The sequence below is a fragment of the Arvicola amphibius genome, chromosome 2 (assembly GCF_903992535.2).
Source record: "Arvicola amphibius chromosome 2, mArvAmp1.2, whole genome shotgun sequence".
Lineage (NCBI taxonomy): Eukaryota > Metazoa > Chordata > Mammalia > Rodentia > Cricetidae > Arvicola > Arvicola amphibius.
Genome location: NC_052048.2, coordinates 12,554,690 through 12,573,181, shown reverse-complemented (window position 1 = coordinate 12,573,181; position 18,492 = coordinate 12,554,690). Strand labels below are relative to the sequence as shown.

At 40.7% G+C, this 18,492-nt stretch overlaps 1 protein-coding gene across 2 annotated transcripts in view; it reads right to left on the bottom strand.

The window, feature by feature from the left end:
- Slc15a5 (solute carrier family 15 member 5) overlaps window positions 1–18,492 on the bottom strand; it is a 117,716-nt gene that overhangs the window by 83,399 nt on the left and 15,825 nt on the right. For both annotated transcript variants that reach the window (XM_038321005.1, XM_038321004.1), the window contains one exon: window positions 11,281–11,450. In XM_038321005.1, coding sequence (XP_038176933.1) covers window positions 11,281–11,450 — 170 coding nt within the window. The remainder of the gene's footprint in view (window positions 1–11,280; window positions 11,451–18,492) is intronic.

Here is an 18,492-nt window from a genome sequence, read left to right as displayed (position 1 = left end):
GTTGGGGTCACATTTGAAACACCACTTGATCACTAAGTTTAAAAGTCAAATAAAAAGTGATATACTTAAGGCTGGAAAAGAGGTGGATGTGGATTTGAGAGGCTTATGGGTACCACTAAGGGCTGGGGCTTGGGGACACTGGAAAAGGAAGGCATGGATAGAGAAGAGGCATGGTTCCTGAAAGGAATCCTGGGCCTCAGTTGTCATCAGGCTATCTAAGCGGGGAAGGGGTGGAAGGACTGAAGAGGAGAACCAAAGGCAAGATGTGCTGTAGGTGAAAGAGGGAAGAAGCTCAGCATGAGTGAACCCCAGCTGCTTGGCAGAGCAGTCTCAAGAAGTCAGTCGGAAAAAGAAGCTGGCAGACAATGTGTTGCTGGGGCATGGGGAGCTGCCCCCCATCATTGTAGTTCCCACTGTTAAAATAACCTACATATCTATCCTGCGCCACCTCTATGGATTAATCCATTAGGCTTTATAGAAAGCTCATATCTGTTGTCCAAATAACTGTGAGTGTCATGGACACTCAGCATTTAAGAAAAGTCCATTGTCATTGTAGTTCTTAGTTTTTGTGTGCCCAGGGCAGAAAAGGGAAGTGAGGGAAAAGAAATAAAAAACAAAACAAAAAGAACAAACAAAAAATTCCATAAACAAAAAAAATTAACAGTAACAAAAACCTCTGTCTGGAATGAAGAACCAGTTGAGATGTGAAGTTCTGGCTTAAATGCTCAGGACACACACAATGGTTGTGCACTTTATAAGATAAAACAGATGAGCCATTTTAAATATTTTATTGCAAAACCCAAGGATGACACCTATTGCTACTTAAAAAAAAATTAGGAAGCCATTTTCCTCTTTGTATCTTTAAGTCCTTGGTTCCTATGTTCTGCTCCTCTGACCTTGATCTAATCATGAATATCTATGGTACTTAATTACAATAAAAAACCCGCCTACATTGCACTCTGCATGGTAGAGGCATATTTTTTCTCCTTTGGTCACCTGCCAGTTCTCAAAATTATAGCAGTGGGAAGAAATGCAAATGAAGGGCCTGCTTGACAGCTAAGTATAATGGGAGGCACGGTCCACATTTGAAAAGTTACCTTAAGATAAAAGGTAGCATGGAGAAAAACCATTTCTTTAAGGTCACCTATGGCTTTGAATTATAGCTTGGAGAGATTTCCAATTTAGTCATCAGAGAGGAAGAAGCCAAAATAAGGATTATATCCTTTGCTGGGGAAAGACGGAGCTTTACCTCACAATCATTGGGTGATCCAGCAAAGCAGAAACCACAAACAAAACCATCAAAGGAAAAATGAAAGCATCCATTCCCACATGCTGTTGTATAGAATGACTTTGGTGGATAAGTCACTGAGGTATATCCTCTAGGCTAATTGTAGCCTTGCAACATATGAAATTGTTTTCTTAATAATAAGCAGAGAAAGAGAATCACCTTACCATGTGATAAAATGAGCAACTTGTGGACTCCACTAGGTAGGTCAGAATTGCAGTTGCCTGTGTGGATGACTTGAAGGAGTATATTTCTTTACTCAGATAAACTTATTTTCAAATAGGAGGTAGATAAGTAAATGGACACGTGTTGACTCGCTCTTTGGAAAATGTGAAAACACAGTGTTGGATATGTGTGTGCTCATTTGCTATGCTTTCCTTGTTTGTGTGTCTGAGACAGAGTAGCATCCTCCAACCAGGCTGACCTAGAGTTTGAAATCTTGGGATTCCAGATATATCCCATGTTAGTACTCTTCTCCCTCCATCTCTCCTAGTGCTTGAGGACTGAACCCAGGGACTTTATATTTTAGGCAATTAGACATACCATCGAGATAGCACCTGTTCCATGTATGTGTATTTGTGTGTATGTGTATACCCACTAAAACAAAAAATATTTAGTAGTTAGACAATCTAGAAAATGCCAAGATAGTTCCCAAATTACCCCCCCCCATTTTATATTGCTCTTCTTTGTTTGGTGTTTGAGATAAACAGAACATCTTTTTGAATATGGACACCACTTATTGGTTACCAGGAGGGCATGTACCATGACGTGAAGTCCCACAGACTCCAGAGCTCTGAGACACCAGGGCTCTGACATCACTTCTTTTAACTTTTGTGAGGTTTTAATCATAAGAAAGTCATCTCATCCTTTTGGAGATTTGCTCTGCCCTCCCATGAATAACAAACCCTGAGCCTTTTCCATATCGAGCATATGAGACATAGGAGTCTCTAATTACAGCCCCGAAAGGACAGTTTTAACAAGTTTGTAAGAACAATGGAAATGGTAAATTTATGTGTGCCAGGAGCACAGATGCAGTGCACGGAGCTTAGTCTCCCACCTGCCTCACAGGCACATGGCAGAAATAAGGTGACCTGTGGAGTGATGCTGGTGAGTGACACTGGAGAATGATGCCAATGAGTGACAGTGATGGATGGGGTGACACTGGTGAGTGACATCGTAAATAGAACACCTCATGATGTTTCTTATGCTGGTGACTATGCAGCTGAACAGGAGAGGCAGGAACAGGTCAGAAAAAAGGCAGGGTTAAACAAGACAAACAAAAAGACTGATAAAGGGAACAATGGAAATTGCCACAATTCAAGATGTAATGAAGATGACTTATCCAACCAAGGTCAAAAACGGGAACTTTCTAGAAAGGGAGATTGGGATAACTTGATAGTAATATAGACAGAAGATGTGTTTATTCCTAAAATCTTTCTGAATATCATTTCCAATAGTTCAATGTCAAAAAACACAATATTAAAACTAAAAGAAAGCATTTTACAACTCCAAAGTTAAAAAAAAAATCTAATCCAACTTATTCTACCATATCTCAGAATCTACAAGATACAAAAAGAGGGTAGATACAGTTGATTATAAAATTAAACCTATCTACAAAGCTAGTTCCAGGAATGCTAGGGCTATTGCACAGAGAAAACCAGTCTCGAAAAACCAAAACCAACCAACTAAATAAACAAACAAAAATCCCAAAACAAAACAAAATTTACCCCCCAATAGAAATAACACGAATAGAAAATAATACATGAACCGTGATTAAAATGCACACTATATATTAGAAACAATGTGTAGATTTTTATCATAGTGATTTTTTGTCATGGGTGAATAATATACTAAAGATTAAAATCTTAACATTGATGAGGAGGGCCTACAAGACTACCCTCTCTTAAGCAAACAGTTAGAAAAAAATAAAAGAATGTAGAAAAAGGTTTTGTGACAAATGGTAACAAATAGAGCACTGAGGATAAAGTCTATGGCCACTGGAATGGAAGAAATCTCTCATAACCTAAGCTGGCACTTCAAGACTCTAAAGAAATAAGAGCAACGTAAACCTAATGTCTATTGAAGAAAAGAAGTAGAGACAACAGAAGAGAAAAATAATAGAAAACAAAACAAAGCCCAAAGAAACCAAACATAGACAAATCTTTCTGCATCATTAAGAGGTGGGAGCGAAAACAGTGACAGCCAAAATTGGAAGTGAAAGACACAATAAAACCATACTAAAGTTGTTGTCACAAAAGTAAGAGAGAGAATGCTGTAAGCAGCTGAGTGACAGCAAAAAAGTATAACTGAGAGGAAGTGGCTAAGTTGTTAGAAGCACACGAGATAATGGAGCTGAGTCATAGAGAAGAAACTTGAAACATCTTGTAACCAGGGAGGAGTCTGAGGCAGAATCAGGAATCAGAAATCTCAGTCAAGTAAAGTCCAATTAACAACAGATTAGTGGCAATCTTTACAAACTCGGTAGAAAAACTTGAAAGGATACAGAATGTCAAAATGCTCTCTGAGATGCTGAGTTAGCCTGATACCAAAACCATATGAAGGTGCAACAAGAAAACAGAACAAAACATTAAAACAACCCCTGTTAAATATTAATGCAAAAACCCTAAGTAAAATACCAGGAAGCCAAACTTAAGAACACACTAAGAGGACTGTATACCACAACAAGGGGAATTCATATCTATAATGCAAGGATGGCTTAACTTCTAAAAATAATATACATTGCTTTAACAAGATAAAGGGTAAAAAAAAGTGTTGTGGGAATTCATCCAACCAATACCCTCTTCGATACCAGCCTATAAGGTCATGGTCTGAGGTACTATAAGCACAGACAGGAAGCATGCTTGCCCCTTTTTGCTATCTATTGGTAGGTGATCAGAGGTCAGGTCACAGCTTCCTGCATCCACAGAGGACAGCAGTTCTCTACCTTTATTGTGAGTTTTTTCCCCCAAATCAATACACACTTGTTATCCTTTATTTCAGGTTCTTGTGGACCTCCTTAATTATGCCTACAAGAAGGAAGGAAGGAAGGAAGGAAGGAAGGAAGGAAGGAAGGAAGGAAGGAAGGAAGGAAGGAAGGACTCCACCATTTCAATAATGCAGAAAAACTTTTGGCAAAATGTAGTGCCCTTGAACTATAAAACCTCTTGAAAATATGGAAATATGGGAAGAGCAGAAAACCAACACAACATAATATAAACTGTATGTATAAAACCTACAGCTAACCACCAATGAGGGTGAATGAAGGCTTTTCCTTAGGTTGGAAATAGAGTAAAGATGTCCATAGTGACATTGTTATTGAATACAACAAAGCAACTATAGCTTTGCGTCATTGGACTAAGAGAGAAAGAAAGAATGAAAAAGAAAATGAGAGAGAAAGGGAGGAAGGAAGGAAAAAGGAAGGCCAGAATTACAGGAAACAAGTCAAAACATTAGTATTCTCATATAAAAAGATTAAATAGACATTAAGCACACACACACACACACACACACACACACACACACATACCTGTGAGAACTAATTGGTAAATTTAGCAAAATTCCAGAATTTAAAATGATAGGGATGAAAAAGGCTTAGCAGTTGACAGTGCTTGCTATTCTTGTAGTGGATATGGGTTTTCCAGGTTTGGAGGCCTAGCACCACCTCTAACTCCAGTTCCAGAGGATCCAATGCCCTCTTGTGACCTTTTTTGGTGCCTGCAGAATAAATGGTAAAAACCTGGTTGTGGACTTGGATCTTCACAATGATTGTTCTTAAACAAAGTTAAGGAGGCAGTATCAGTGTGAGTATATGTGTTAAAATGCTAATTCAAGTCAAAGAGATCCTATCAACACTGTGTGTGTGTGTGTTTGTGTGTGTGTGTGTGTGTGTGTGTGTGTGTGTGTACAGAACAGGGGAAAAGTCCTTAAACTTGTAAGGGATCTCAAGTTCCCTTGAATAGTCAAAATAATGTGGATAATTGAAAACAAATTTGAATGCCTGATATTTTATGATTTCAAAGCACATTGCAGAGCAACAATGATAGAAAATGTATAGTTCTCATAGCTGGGCAGGATGGCACATGTCTTTAATTCCAGCACCTGGGAGGTACAGGCAGGTAGAGCTCTGTGAGTTGGATGCCAGCCTGATCTACAAAGCAAGTTCCAGGAGAGTCAGTGCTATTACTCAGAAAAACCTGATCTCAACAACAACATAAAAAAACCCAAAACCAAACAAACAAACAAAAAAAAAGGAAAAGAAGAAAGAAAGAAAAGAAAATGTGTAGCTTTGGTACAAATACAGAAATATAAGTTCCTGGAACCAAATAGATCACTAAATGATCCTAACAAGGTACTGATATTCCACAGAAGGAAAGTGAAATGAGGAACATGAACATCCATATACAAAAATGGGATGGACATTTACCTCATACTATAGGCAAGACATTAACCTAAAATAGATTAAAGACCATCAAATTCTCAAAGAAAACAAGAAAAAAGTCATTGTGATCTTGTACTTTTGGAAATGATATTTAAATCACACACAGAGAGAGAGAGAGGAGAGAGAGAGAGAGAGAGAGAGAGAGAGAGAGAGAGAGAGAGAGAGAGAGAGAGAGAGAGAGAGAGAGAGAGATTGTTAGGGTAATGGTTAAAAACTTCATGTAAAAGGAAACAGTGTGAATTGGGCAAAAAGGCAAAGTGTTAAATGTAAGAAACTGACTGTAATTTACACACCCAGTATAAGGTCATCCTTATATAGCCCAATACACATCCAATATTGGGGTATAGCAGACTTCTACACATTGATAATAACTAGGTGCAAATGTCCCAGTTTTAAAAATGGACAGAAGGTCTGAATAGATAATTTATCCAACAGTACATAAAAGTGGCTTGCTGATAAACACTGATAAGATTGTGTCATTCATCATTTGGGAAATGCCAGTCAAAATCATGAAAAGACATCACTTCATTTCCATCAACATGACTACAATTAAAAGTAAAAGAAGACTATTAGTGCTGATAAAGTATGGAGAGTGTGTGAGGAATTTCTGTGTTCTGAAGATGGGAGCATGGGAGATGCAGGTGTTGAGGAAAGCAGCAAGAAGCACTCCCAGACATTAAAAGAGGATGAGATCAACTTCAGGGCATGTGATTCTGGGGAAGGGAACTCTTAAGTTGTCTGCACATGTGTAACAGCAGTGTTTGCATTAGATAATAGGTGTATTCTGTGAGCTGTCCAGTAACAGATGAGTGTATAAAAAGGGTGTTTTGTGTTGAGTCACATGCTCATAATCCAAGCATTTTGGTGATGAAGGATCAGTAGTTCAAGAGCATCCTTGAGTACATAATGAGTTCCAGGCCTGTGTCATCTGTCTAAAATAACCAACGATGATATGTTAGGTACACTGGAGTATTTAGCAGATGACATGTTAGATTATATATTAGGAATACTGGAGTATTATACAGTCTTGAAAATGAAGAAAATGCTTTCATGCTACCACATGTGTAACACTTGAGGGGATCTGCTGACAGAGACTTATTCATATACAGACAAATACTGTACATTAGTATGATGCCAAAACAACAGGTTACAAAATAAAAATAATAAACATAGGCTTACATTAAATTTATGAAATCACATAAAAACATTAGAAAGTAAATTAAAACCCAGGAATGAAACCAAAAGTAGTAATCCAGTTACTGCCATCTTTGAGGAGTGATGGAAGGAAGCAGTGGGCAGTGAATACAGAAACTCAGTATTTTGAGAAGAAAAAGTAGTATGGAAATCTGCTTTGCTATATTGTTCAGAAACAAGGCCTGAAAAACTCATCTGAACATAGTACAGACCTAATTTCCCCCCTTAATGGGGGAACATAAGAGAAATCAGTAGATACTGTGACTATGAAAGTCAAGGCATGATTTTTTTATTGCTGTGAATATTTTTTATTACCATTGGTTAGTAAAGAAGACTCTTTGGCCTACCATTAGGGCAGAATAAAACAAGGCGGGGATTCCAAGCAGAGATAGAGAAGAAAGGTGGAATTTGGGAGATGCCATGTAGTCACTGTAGGAGACAGACAATGGATAAAACCTTACCGGTAGGCCACAACCACATGGCAATACACAGATTAATTAAAATGGGTTAATTTAAGAAATAAGAGTTAGCCAAAAAAATATGCCTAAGCTATTGGCCAAGCAGCATTGTAATTAATACAGTTTTTGTGTGATTATTTTGTATCTGGACAGCTGGGAAATGAACAAGCAGTCTCTGCTACAAAATGACACTCAATGTTGGCAATGTACATCCACATAAAGCCTAAAAAAGCTTTAAAAAAGAAGAGGGTTTTTAGAACCACAAAAATGGGAGCCAAGCATGGCTACTTGGTAGCCACAATTTTTTTTTCTGAATGGGCTGTTTACTGGCACCACGGCTCCTTCAAGAGAGGTCTTCCTGAATCAGCAGTGGCAAGGAAGGCTACATGGCTTATTTAGGAGCCGGCTTCCTGGTTCATCAGTGCAAACAAAGCTCTGACTGTTTCGGGAACTCTGGCTATGGAACATTTAAATGGGGTTTGTGAGCAGAATACTACAACTTGCTTAATGGCAACATAGACCCTCCTGAATATGGGACTGTGAGCATGACTTGCAGAGCTGACACTGAACAGATCTCGGCCAAGTTGGATTGGGTGGAGCCAAAAGGAAAAGCAGCCATAGTCCTAGCCATGCTGCTTAGTATTTTAAGAAACAGTCCTGGTCAGAAAAGGATTACAAATAGGCAAAAAAAGACAGATTCAGCCAAAAAAAAAAAAGACCTCTAAATGGGTCACAGTATTGGATAAATGTTCATAGGTTTGGGATAGAGAAAAAAAGAGTACAGGGAGTTATAATATAAAAGAGTACAGACAGTCATAGGTTAAAGGAGTAAAGAAAAATAAGCCATGTAAAGATGGAATGTACACAGAGAGTCTGGATTATGTATATTATTGTGTTCTCTTTGAATTTTTTTACTACAGAGAAATATTTGATTCTGGGGGCTGCAGCCCAACATATATATTTTAAAGGTATCTTGAACTTCAAAAGTTGGGTCTAAAGATATGTTGTTTTGTAAAAAAGGTACTGCATTTCTTTCCACAAAAGATAAGAACCTATGGATTACTTCCAGACTAATGTGGTTTGATTGACCAAGAGCCCCTGAAAGGTTGCTGTGAACATCTAAAATTACTTTGCCCAACAAAAAGCAGGAGGAAGTTTGGATATAACTATGACCAAATTCCCAAATACTGTTTATGAATGTTTAAATTTACATTTAAAGGGGGATATGATATAGAGATGAATACTTTGTATTTGTATGGATCTTGATTTACTAATACAAATTTAGGTCAGTTTTGTTATGCATATATTTCTACTCTTAATTAAGGTATTGTATTTGTGAAGCTCATTGAAAAATATAATGTATAATTAAAATATAGATTAAAAGATAATCATCTATAATAGTCAAGCTTATACTCATGCTAGTTAGGTTTTCTAGATGTACAGAGATATATTCCAGATGGATAGTTATTCTTCAGACCTTTCAAAGACTAACAGAATATGGCATTTAAAATATTTTTTAAACACTTAGGACTTTTCATGACAGTGAGACACATCTGTTCCTGGCAGCACCAGTCTACTTCAAGATGATGATGGGTATCGAAGAGTCTCCTTATGGTCAGCCATTTGGGCAAGAAACTGCTCTTGCCTGGACTGCTTGATGTTATGTCTGGTTATATAAACCAGACATGCAAAACCCATAGAAACCTGACTGCTGACGTTGCCTAAAGAAGGTGAGACAGTCCTTCGGGGTTCCTGTTTCATGAAAGAGTCTGCCAGACATTCTGCAGGACACAGAAGAAAGTAACTGTCAAACTGCCAATATAATTGGAACTGTCTTTGAAATTTCTTTTTTCATGGAAATGTCTGCCAGATACTATGGGCCGGTAGGCTGAAGATGGATGCCGCAACATTACAGAAGAACTTTGGGTGCCTGTCCAGGTAGTGATATCTCTCTGTCAATTCTAGAGTTTTTTTTTTTTTTTTTTTTTTTTTTTTTTTTTTTTTTTTTTTGGTTTTTCGAGACAGGGTTTCTCTGTGGCTTTGGAGCCTGTCCTGGAACTAGCTCTTGTAGACCAGGCTGGTCTCGAACTCACAGAGATCCGCCTGCCTCTGCCTCCCGAGTGCTGGGATTAAAGGCGTGCGCCACCACCGCCCGGCTTCAATTCTAGAGTTTTGGAAGTTGCCTGTTAACTTAGGTAATATTATATCCTACTGGGGTCTTTGATGAAGAGTAGATAGTTATAATTATAGTTTTAATAATATAGTTATAATTATAGTGTTCCTTAGTTATCATAAATGATAAAGTAGATATTAATATTATAACTATAATTTTTGCCTGATAACTATTTTTTATGTAATCTTGCGATGTTAAAGTTAAAACTTGTCTTTTTATTTAGACAAAAAAGGGGAGGTGATGTAGGGTTCCCCTCTGTTAATTAAGAAGATGCTTTGGGCCTATTAAATTGCAGAATAGGCAAGGCGGAAATTCCAAACAGATAGAGGAGGTAAGAGTAGATAGAGTCAAAGAGATACCATGCATTTGCCAAAGAAGAAAGACGCCCATGTGCTGATACCAGTAAACCACAAGCCTTGTGGTGAAGTAAAAATAATAGAAATGGGTTAATTTAAGATGTACGGGCCAGCTATAATTACACCTAAGTGATTAACCAAGCAATATTGCAATTGATATAGTTTCTGTGTGATTATCTTGAATCTGAGCAGCTTGGAAAGAGACAAGCAGCCTCTGCCTACAAAGACGTTATACTTCTTAATTGAAGAATCTGATTAATAGAGGGAAGGCAGGAAAACTGGTCCGTGGGTGCTGCCTGACAGAACAATCTGGAAGCTCTGGTGTGCCATTGTAAAGCAGGGCGACTATAGATAGCAGAAGTTTTCTGTGTGTTTTATTTATGTTGTCTTTATTGTTGTTGTTGTGGCAAGGTTTCATGTACCTCAGTCTGGCCTCAGACATGCTTATGTGGTTGAGGTGAGCCTGGCCTCAAACCCTTGATTCTGCTTACACCTTCCAAATGACAAAATTGCAAGTATGTACCACTAGCCCAGTCAAAGTCCTTGTATTTAAAATTTAAAAAAGCTAGAAAAATATTTTGAGTGTTTTACCATAATGATACGTGTTTAGTCTAATTTAAACATTACAGATAATATATGTGTATGTATATTAATACATCACATGATACCTCAGCAATATGCTTGTTTTATGTTTTTAGGTATTTATTAAAAGTAAATTTAGAAGCTTAGAGATGGTTTAGTGAATAAGAGCGCTTGCTGCTTTAGTAGAGACTCAGAGTTCAGTTCCCAGCCTCCATTAGGTGGCTCACTACTGCCTCTAACTCTAGCTCCAAGGCCATGTGATATCTGATGCCCTCTTCTGGTCTCTTAGGGCAACTGCACTTACATGCTGCCATTAAAAAAATAAGTAAACACATATAATTTTAAAAATTACAAGCAAAAAGAAACAAATTTAAATCAAGATGCAGCAGTTCACTTTGTCTCTACCATCACCTGGTGGACAATGATGACACCGAGAACAGGGTTTTTTTTTTAAGTATTTAACATAAGCATTCACATAGTGTGTAATGTGTATTATGTATGCAATATTGTGCATGTGTATTATGCATGTAAATGTTTGTCGTGACAGAGATGAATGAAATTCTAGAACAATTGTGGTTTGTGACTGCCAGAGCGGGACAGAGAAGCCGTGAATGTCAGAGCTGGAGCTGGTTTCACACGGGGGGGGTGGTGATGGTGGGGGGTAAAGGCAGAGACATGGGACATCCTCCGGCTGTGGAAACCTGCAGTTCTGTGAGTTCAAAGATGTCATAATCAGCTTAAGGAGGAGGTAAGAAACCCGACCCTCTTGCTACCAAACCTAAGGTGTGACTTACATTTCTCTGGTTGATGGATCAGGTCACAGTGCCTCATGTACAGAGCTACTAGGGCCATGAACACAGACAGAGAAGGAAGCAGGACCACAATGGCCCCAGCCCCAGAGTGCTGGATGCATGCTATTCCCAGAAAGACAACCGCTGCATTTAGGTTTGTAGACCAGGTGGCCCTGGGTACATAGGGAGAGAGAGAGAGACAAGAAAATTCCCAGTGGTTATTTTACATAAGTCTCGAGTTGTGGGTGTTTTATTTCATATATGGAGTACAAACAGGTGCCAGGTACCCAATCCATACTACACAATAGTGTTCTGTCGTAGTTTTGTAAGCATAGGAACATTACCACCCTGTGTCCATGTTCTGCTTAGAATAGGTGCAGTGAGAGTGGATTCTTTTCTTTTTTAAAAACCTTACCATATGTTTCTGTTAGGAGCCTTCTGTAATTAGGATCAGGCTAGGCGTGTTTTTATTATTTTTTTCTTCCAGCATTAGCTGAAGAAGGTGAAAGCTGAGGACTGCACCTAAGCAGGAGTCTGTGCCCTTCGAGTCTGGAAAATGCCTATCATTTAAGAACAAAATATTCCAAAGTACAGATAAACACAGAAACCTCAGGATTACCCAGGTAAAACCCAGGTTAGGCATCAAACTAATGGTTTGAACAATACCTTCTCCCAGAATCTTGAAAAAGCTACCTACCACAGAGTCTAGTAAGCAATTCTTTTCTGGGGGCTCCTCTCACCTCCCAATCTTTCACTGGATCTGTATTTAGCATTAGAAGCTACTGGCTTAGAATTCAATAACATAATCCTACCGTGTCAAGTTAAAAATCTATTGCTGAGGTTCAATACAATACAGTACATTGCAATCAATACAATACAATTTACTCATTTAAGTACAGATGCCCCCTTTGTAATGATGTTTTATTATGTGATCATTTATATTTCAGTTGTATAAATTCTCATAGAATTGTGCTTTCATATATTTGCTTTGATAGTAGATGTTTAAAGAGTTTACATGACTAAATTCCCCCATTGGTTAACTCGATACCACTGAACTCTGAGGAATCCTCTTCCCTTCGCTATATTGTATGGTTAGGGGAGCTATGCCCTATCTTTGCGAAAGTCACAGGTAGTTCTTGTGCTCAGCAAGGTGTGTCTATGCAGAAGTGTGGTCCGTGAGAGTTCCTCATGGTCTGCCTACTGTGACTTCCAATGATCATTTTCTTCCTTCCTCCCTCTCTTTCTCTTCCCTCTTCTCCTCTTCTACCTTTCTTTTCTCTCTGCCTTCCTTCCTTTTGCCTCTCCTCTCAGCTCTCCATCCCTGGCTCCTTCCCATATTTCTCCCCTCCATTTATCATCCCTCTATTCCCCCATCTTCTTTTCCCTTCCTGTCCCTCCCTTATTCCCTTCTCCCTACCTCCCCTTTTCCTCCCTTTCCCTCACTTTCCCACCTTTGTATCCCCTCTATCCATTCACAGCCTCATTCCCTCTATCTTCCATTTCTACCGCTCCTCCTCTCTCTGTGTGTCCCTACTCCACCTCCCTCCTCACACATTCCCATCCACGCTCCCTCTATATACCCCTGCTACTTTTTCTATACCGCCTTCCATGACATCTCCTTACACAACACTTCCTTCATACACCCCTACAACCCCCACCACCCATCCACTCCCCACCCCTTTTTTTGAGACACCATTTCTCTGTAGCTTTGGAGCCTGTCCTGGAACTAGCTCCTGTAAGACCAGTCTCAAAGTCACAGACATCCCCTGCCTCTGCCTCCCGAGTGCTGCGATTAAAGGCGTGCATCACCACCACCCAGCTCCTTTTTCCGCCTCACCTCCTCAACCACACACATCCACATACTGTCACCATCTCCCACCCACACCCTTCCTATCACCTTCCTGTCAGTCACCCTTGACAACCGAGTTCCCTTCTACTCCAGAGCCCCCTTCACCTCCCACCTGTTACCTACCTACCACTTTCTAATACATCCTACACTCCCTTCCACACCACTTCCCTACCCTGTTGCTCCTGCCAACAAACTGCCCCAACCATCAAACTGCTATCCAATGCCTTCCCCACGCTCCCTGCCCATTCCCTTCCACTTACTTCCTATCCCATCATCTCCTTCACAAACCCCTTTCACCTCCATCCATATCCCATATCCACAATGCCTCTAACCTCCCATCCGCCACTTCCTCCACCTACCTCATGCACTGCCCCTCCATAGGCCCTGTGCTTATACTGCTCCACCGTGGACCCAACACCAGCCTCTTCCCCATGCCCTGTCCTCCAGCTCACACCCCTCCATTCTCTCCATCACACTCATCAATTCCTCCCCGCACGGCCCCACTGCGCATCTCCTAGACTGGTCACCTGTCATCCACTTGCTTCCACCCTCTCAATCTACTGGCCCTCCACACATCCCAACTCTGAGCCACACCCACACACACACACACACACACACACCCACACACACACATTTTCTTTCACTATCCATCATTATTCACCCACTCCACCTGTCTTGTTTATCCCTCAGTACCCTTCCACCCACCATCTACCCTCTCTTCCACACACCCTGCTCCACTGTTTATCCGCCATCTACACAACCTAATGCCCTATTTGCCCCATAGAACTGTGCCTCCGCAAACCCATATCCACCCACCATCCACCTGCATCCACCCTTTTAAAACTCCATCTATACTCTATCCAGCTCTCCCAATCATGTAGCCCATCCTTATCCACCTTAACTGCCCATAATCCACATCTTATCTACCATCATGTGCCCTTATCCATTCCCCATATGCCTCCATTCATACCTATCACTGTTCATTGATATCCACCATCCATCCAGCTTCCACCCACCCCATTCATTCACTATCCAGAAGCAACTATTCCTCATCTACCTCCCATCTGCTCCCCAATGTACCCTCATCCACCTCCATCCAGCCCTATGCATTACCATATCCATGCTCACACATCTCCACCTACCCCTTCCAACTGCTGGACCCCCTGTGTGTGTGTGACCCCACGTACCCCCTGATCACTTCTCATCCGTCTTATCTACACCCACAGCTTACTGTACATTTTCACCTACACTCTACCAACTTCTCAACCAACCACTGTTGCCAGGCCCCCTCCTATTCACTTCCACTCACTCCTCTAATCCGCTTTCCCATCTGTTCCTCTATCCACCCTCACCCCCCATTCAGCCCCATTCACTCCCCATCTACCATCATCCCCTCCCCATTCATCTGCATCCATTACCCCTTCGTCCTGCCCCATCAGGACATTCCCTCTTACTATCAAGTATGGTCCATTATATAAACTTTCACTATTTATTCATTCATTTTTTTCTGTTAATAGATATTTTTATAGCTCATAGCAAATACAAACATTGCTATTCAAGTGTTTGCAGAGATACTGGCATTCACTCACTATAGGGAAATGTCTAAGAGTGGAATGGCTGGGGTTTATGATACCTGTATATCTAATATTCTAAGAAATTTACAAATGGTTTTTGAGAGCTTTTCATTTTGTGATATTTTACGTTGTCTTCATATGTCCATGAATGCTCTAAACTGTTCACATCATGGTCAACACCAAAGATGGTAGATTGGTGTCAGTGTCTCATTGTTGATGGCTTTTTCATTTCCCTAAAGACTAATGATATCCAGCTTCCCATAATGAGCTTTGAAGTTCTATGTCTTCTTTGACATAGCTTTCACACAACTCTGTCTCCCATTTGGAAAGAAAGTGGTGTTGGGAAGGTGGTTCAGTGGGTGGAATGCTTGCCCTGCAAACAAGAGGACCCGAGTTCAGGTTACAGCACCCATAAAAAGCCAGGCCCAGAAATCCCTGTAACCCCAGTACTGGAAGTCCTAAACTGAAGGATCCAAGGGGGTTGACTGGCTGATCTAGCCAACTGGTAAATGCTACATTCAATAAGAGGTCTTGTCTCAAATATAACGTGGAGGATGGAGAGGAAGACAGTCAACATTGACCCCTCACTTCAACACCTGTACACACATAACACACACACAAATTAAAAGGTTACTTATTTCCATAATAATGAATTTAAAACATTCATATGTTTATATAAATGAGTTCTTTTTTAAAGTAATAATACTTTTAATACAATTAACTTCTCAATCGCACATTTAATACATTAATTCCGTTCTTGGTTTCTCTACATTGTGTGCAGCAGCACTTTGACTTGATTATTCATGGGTCTATTTTATTTCCCACTTTTGTTTTGCATTTGAAAATCTTTTTTGGTGATTTGCATGAGTCACTAGGTGCCTCAAGTCAAGTCTGACCGTGATACTACTGTACTGTCTACAGTGGAGAGATCATTTTCCCTGTCCCAGGGCTGTCTCCACCCACCCACTCACCCACTCACCTGACCTCTCAAGCACTCACCCTCATGTAGACAAGGGGAAATTCTTCCCTTGCCCAGATGCTACCATCTCAAACTTTCAAGGGTCCTAGGGCAAAAAGGGCACGGAGATCTCTAGCCTCTAGATGGGGTAAGAGGAGTAAATTGGGGAGAGGGAGATGTGTTTAGGCTCTAGCATTATGAAGTGCCATGTCAGTCACTGGTGTACTTCTTGCTCTAAAGCCAAGAGGCCTCTCCCCATCCTGATCCAATTGATAGAAGGAAAGGGCTAAAATTGCTTATTTCTCATGTGCGAAAGCCAGGCTTGCAGTGTTCTGTGGGGAATGTGAAGTGATGTGGCCATGTGGGTTTACCAAAGCTCCCTGCACACTTGTGCCACTGTACTTTGGGGGAGTGGTAGGTTCTCCCAGGCTAACCTTTGCGCTCTACTTCCTGAGTAGCAAGTATTTGGGGGCATGTAACTTTCTCTGAGACTCCACAAAGCCAGGTGTGGTGGTGCATGCCTTGTTGTCTCGGCAATTGGAGGCAGCAGGAAGATGGCTGCTAGTTTAAGGATAGACTGTGCTAGAAATAAAAACAAACAAAAAGCTCAATTACACATGTGAAAGAAATCAGCGCTAGATTGCACTGCCGTTCCCACTGCGGCATGGGCGCTGGAAAAGCTGGGCTGACAAGCAATACCGGGCTCTTGAACCAACCTGTAGCGAGATGGACTGAGGTGACCTTCTCAGTGTGGCCTGGGAGAAGCTGCCTTGGGTGGGGGTTGGACATTGATAGTAGGGGTTTCCCAACAGACGGTCAGGCCCTGGGCCCAGTGTTAGGGCAATGTGTACCCTGGCAATGGCTGTGGGACAGAGCTCCTTGTGTACTTGTCCCGCACTTAAAACCCTGAGGGTTCCCGGAATCAGCCCCAGCTGACAGAAACAAGCAGCCTGCTCCAGCCCTGTCCCCCGGGGTAGGGCAGCTCAGCCTCTGGCTGGTCTCCATTCTTCTTTTCTATACTTTTACACATTCTACTGGGCTCAGGGGCCCACAATGTTACTAAAGTTTAAGCTATCTGAGTATCATCTACTTAGTAACTGGCAATTATTTTTTTCTTTCTCTAGAATTATATAAAATAAATTTGAATTTATTTTTTCATTTAAATCCCTCAGTTTTCCTTTCTCATTATTTTGGTTAAAAAAATCTACTTATCAATTATGGAGTTCTACAAATCTTTGCCTTTCGCCTGGGCCTTGTCTATTAATTGTCTAACAGGGTATTGACAGCATCCCCTTACCAGGTTTATTTTCTTTTGCAGATCAAGCTTTCAGTGTGGTTTGTAAGAGCTTTCTGCCAAACACAAGCGTTGCACTCACAAAACTTTTCTCCCACTTTTTCGTCAGAAAAGAAATCTGAGACTTGGAGAATCGAAGTGACCCACCTGGCTTGATCTAGCCATGCTACGGGCCCGAGAGCCTGCACCATTTGTCACTGTGCAGCCTACAAGCAGGAACCTGGGCTCTGTGATCTTTCTGTGCCTTTTTTCTGGCCTCTGCAGTTACCAGTTTTATGACACCATTATTTCCTTGTTCATCCGGGCTCTGACATTTGATCAGCGTCTTTCTTCTATCATTAACTATAAATATTGTCCTTCTTCTTTGAAATGGTGGGCAGAAGACATATATTGGAGCTAACCTCTTACAATCGCTCACACCCTACCTGACCTCCTGCGGTCTGGAACTCAGTGCTATTTCTAAAATAGAGATCATACTTCCTAGACAAAGATTATTTTAAAGAGTTGAGTAAAACATAGATGTTAACGGTGCTAAGTAAATGTCTCTGTTACTTTTCCCTCTGGTCCTGACTTAGGAAGCCAGAGCTTTGCACAAAGAACTATGACACAGAGTTGAGAGAAAGGAGTACAGTGTTTGGGATCAAGCGGATATGTTTGGTATGGATTGTGTATAGCTTGGTTGGCCACGCTAAAGGGATGGGATTCCATTCTCAGATAGCTGGGGTGTCTCGGGAAGAAAGAGAATGTGGGATTAATCAAATCTGACTTTAAGTTCAAATGAACTAAATGATCATAGTAGCTCTGTGATGACAGACAAAGCATCATATGGAGTCATAACTGTTATGATGATCTGGATTGAGGGCAAGAGAAAGCTGACCAGGGGTCAGGTAACGGGGAAGTGGCAGGTGTGAAGTGTGTGTGTAGAAAGGGGTTCGTCACTGCATGTCACTGTGTTTGAAAAATGCACACTCATTGTTGTCTCTATGACTTCTTATCTCCCTTGGCTCACCAGGTCTTGCTCGTAAGGTACACGTTAGCTCTCTTCCTGAGTCCTCTGAAGTCATCTCTTGTTCTCATGTCTTTCTGAAGTTGTCTGTCATTCTCCTGCCTTTCTTGAACCTTCTGAAATCATCTCTTATTATTGTACCTGAACTTTAAAAGGAAACAGTGACTTCACCTTTGTCAAACTTCTCACTGATGTCATCTTATTCTGCATCTCTACTTCTGTCTTCATGGACCTAGCGCAGAGCTAGAGCCACAATGAATGGACAATACATGACAACTTAATTAGGGATGCGACAAATTATAAGAAAAACATAAGCTAGTAAAGACTCCTAATAATTGACATGGGGCAGGGGTTGCTAACAGAAAGCCAAATAAGACCATGAAAAACAAATTGAGTTAATAGAACCTACGAAGAAAATTTATCTGTCATAATCTAGGTGGGGTACCCAGTAGGAAATTTCTAGGACAACCAGGTAGAGTTCTGAGACTCAGCCTGGGCTTAACCTTTCATGCTGTGTGCCAAGCTGTCCTCTTA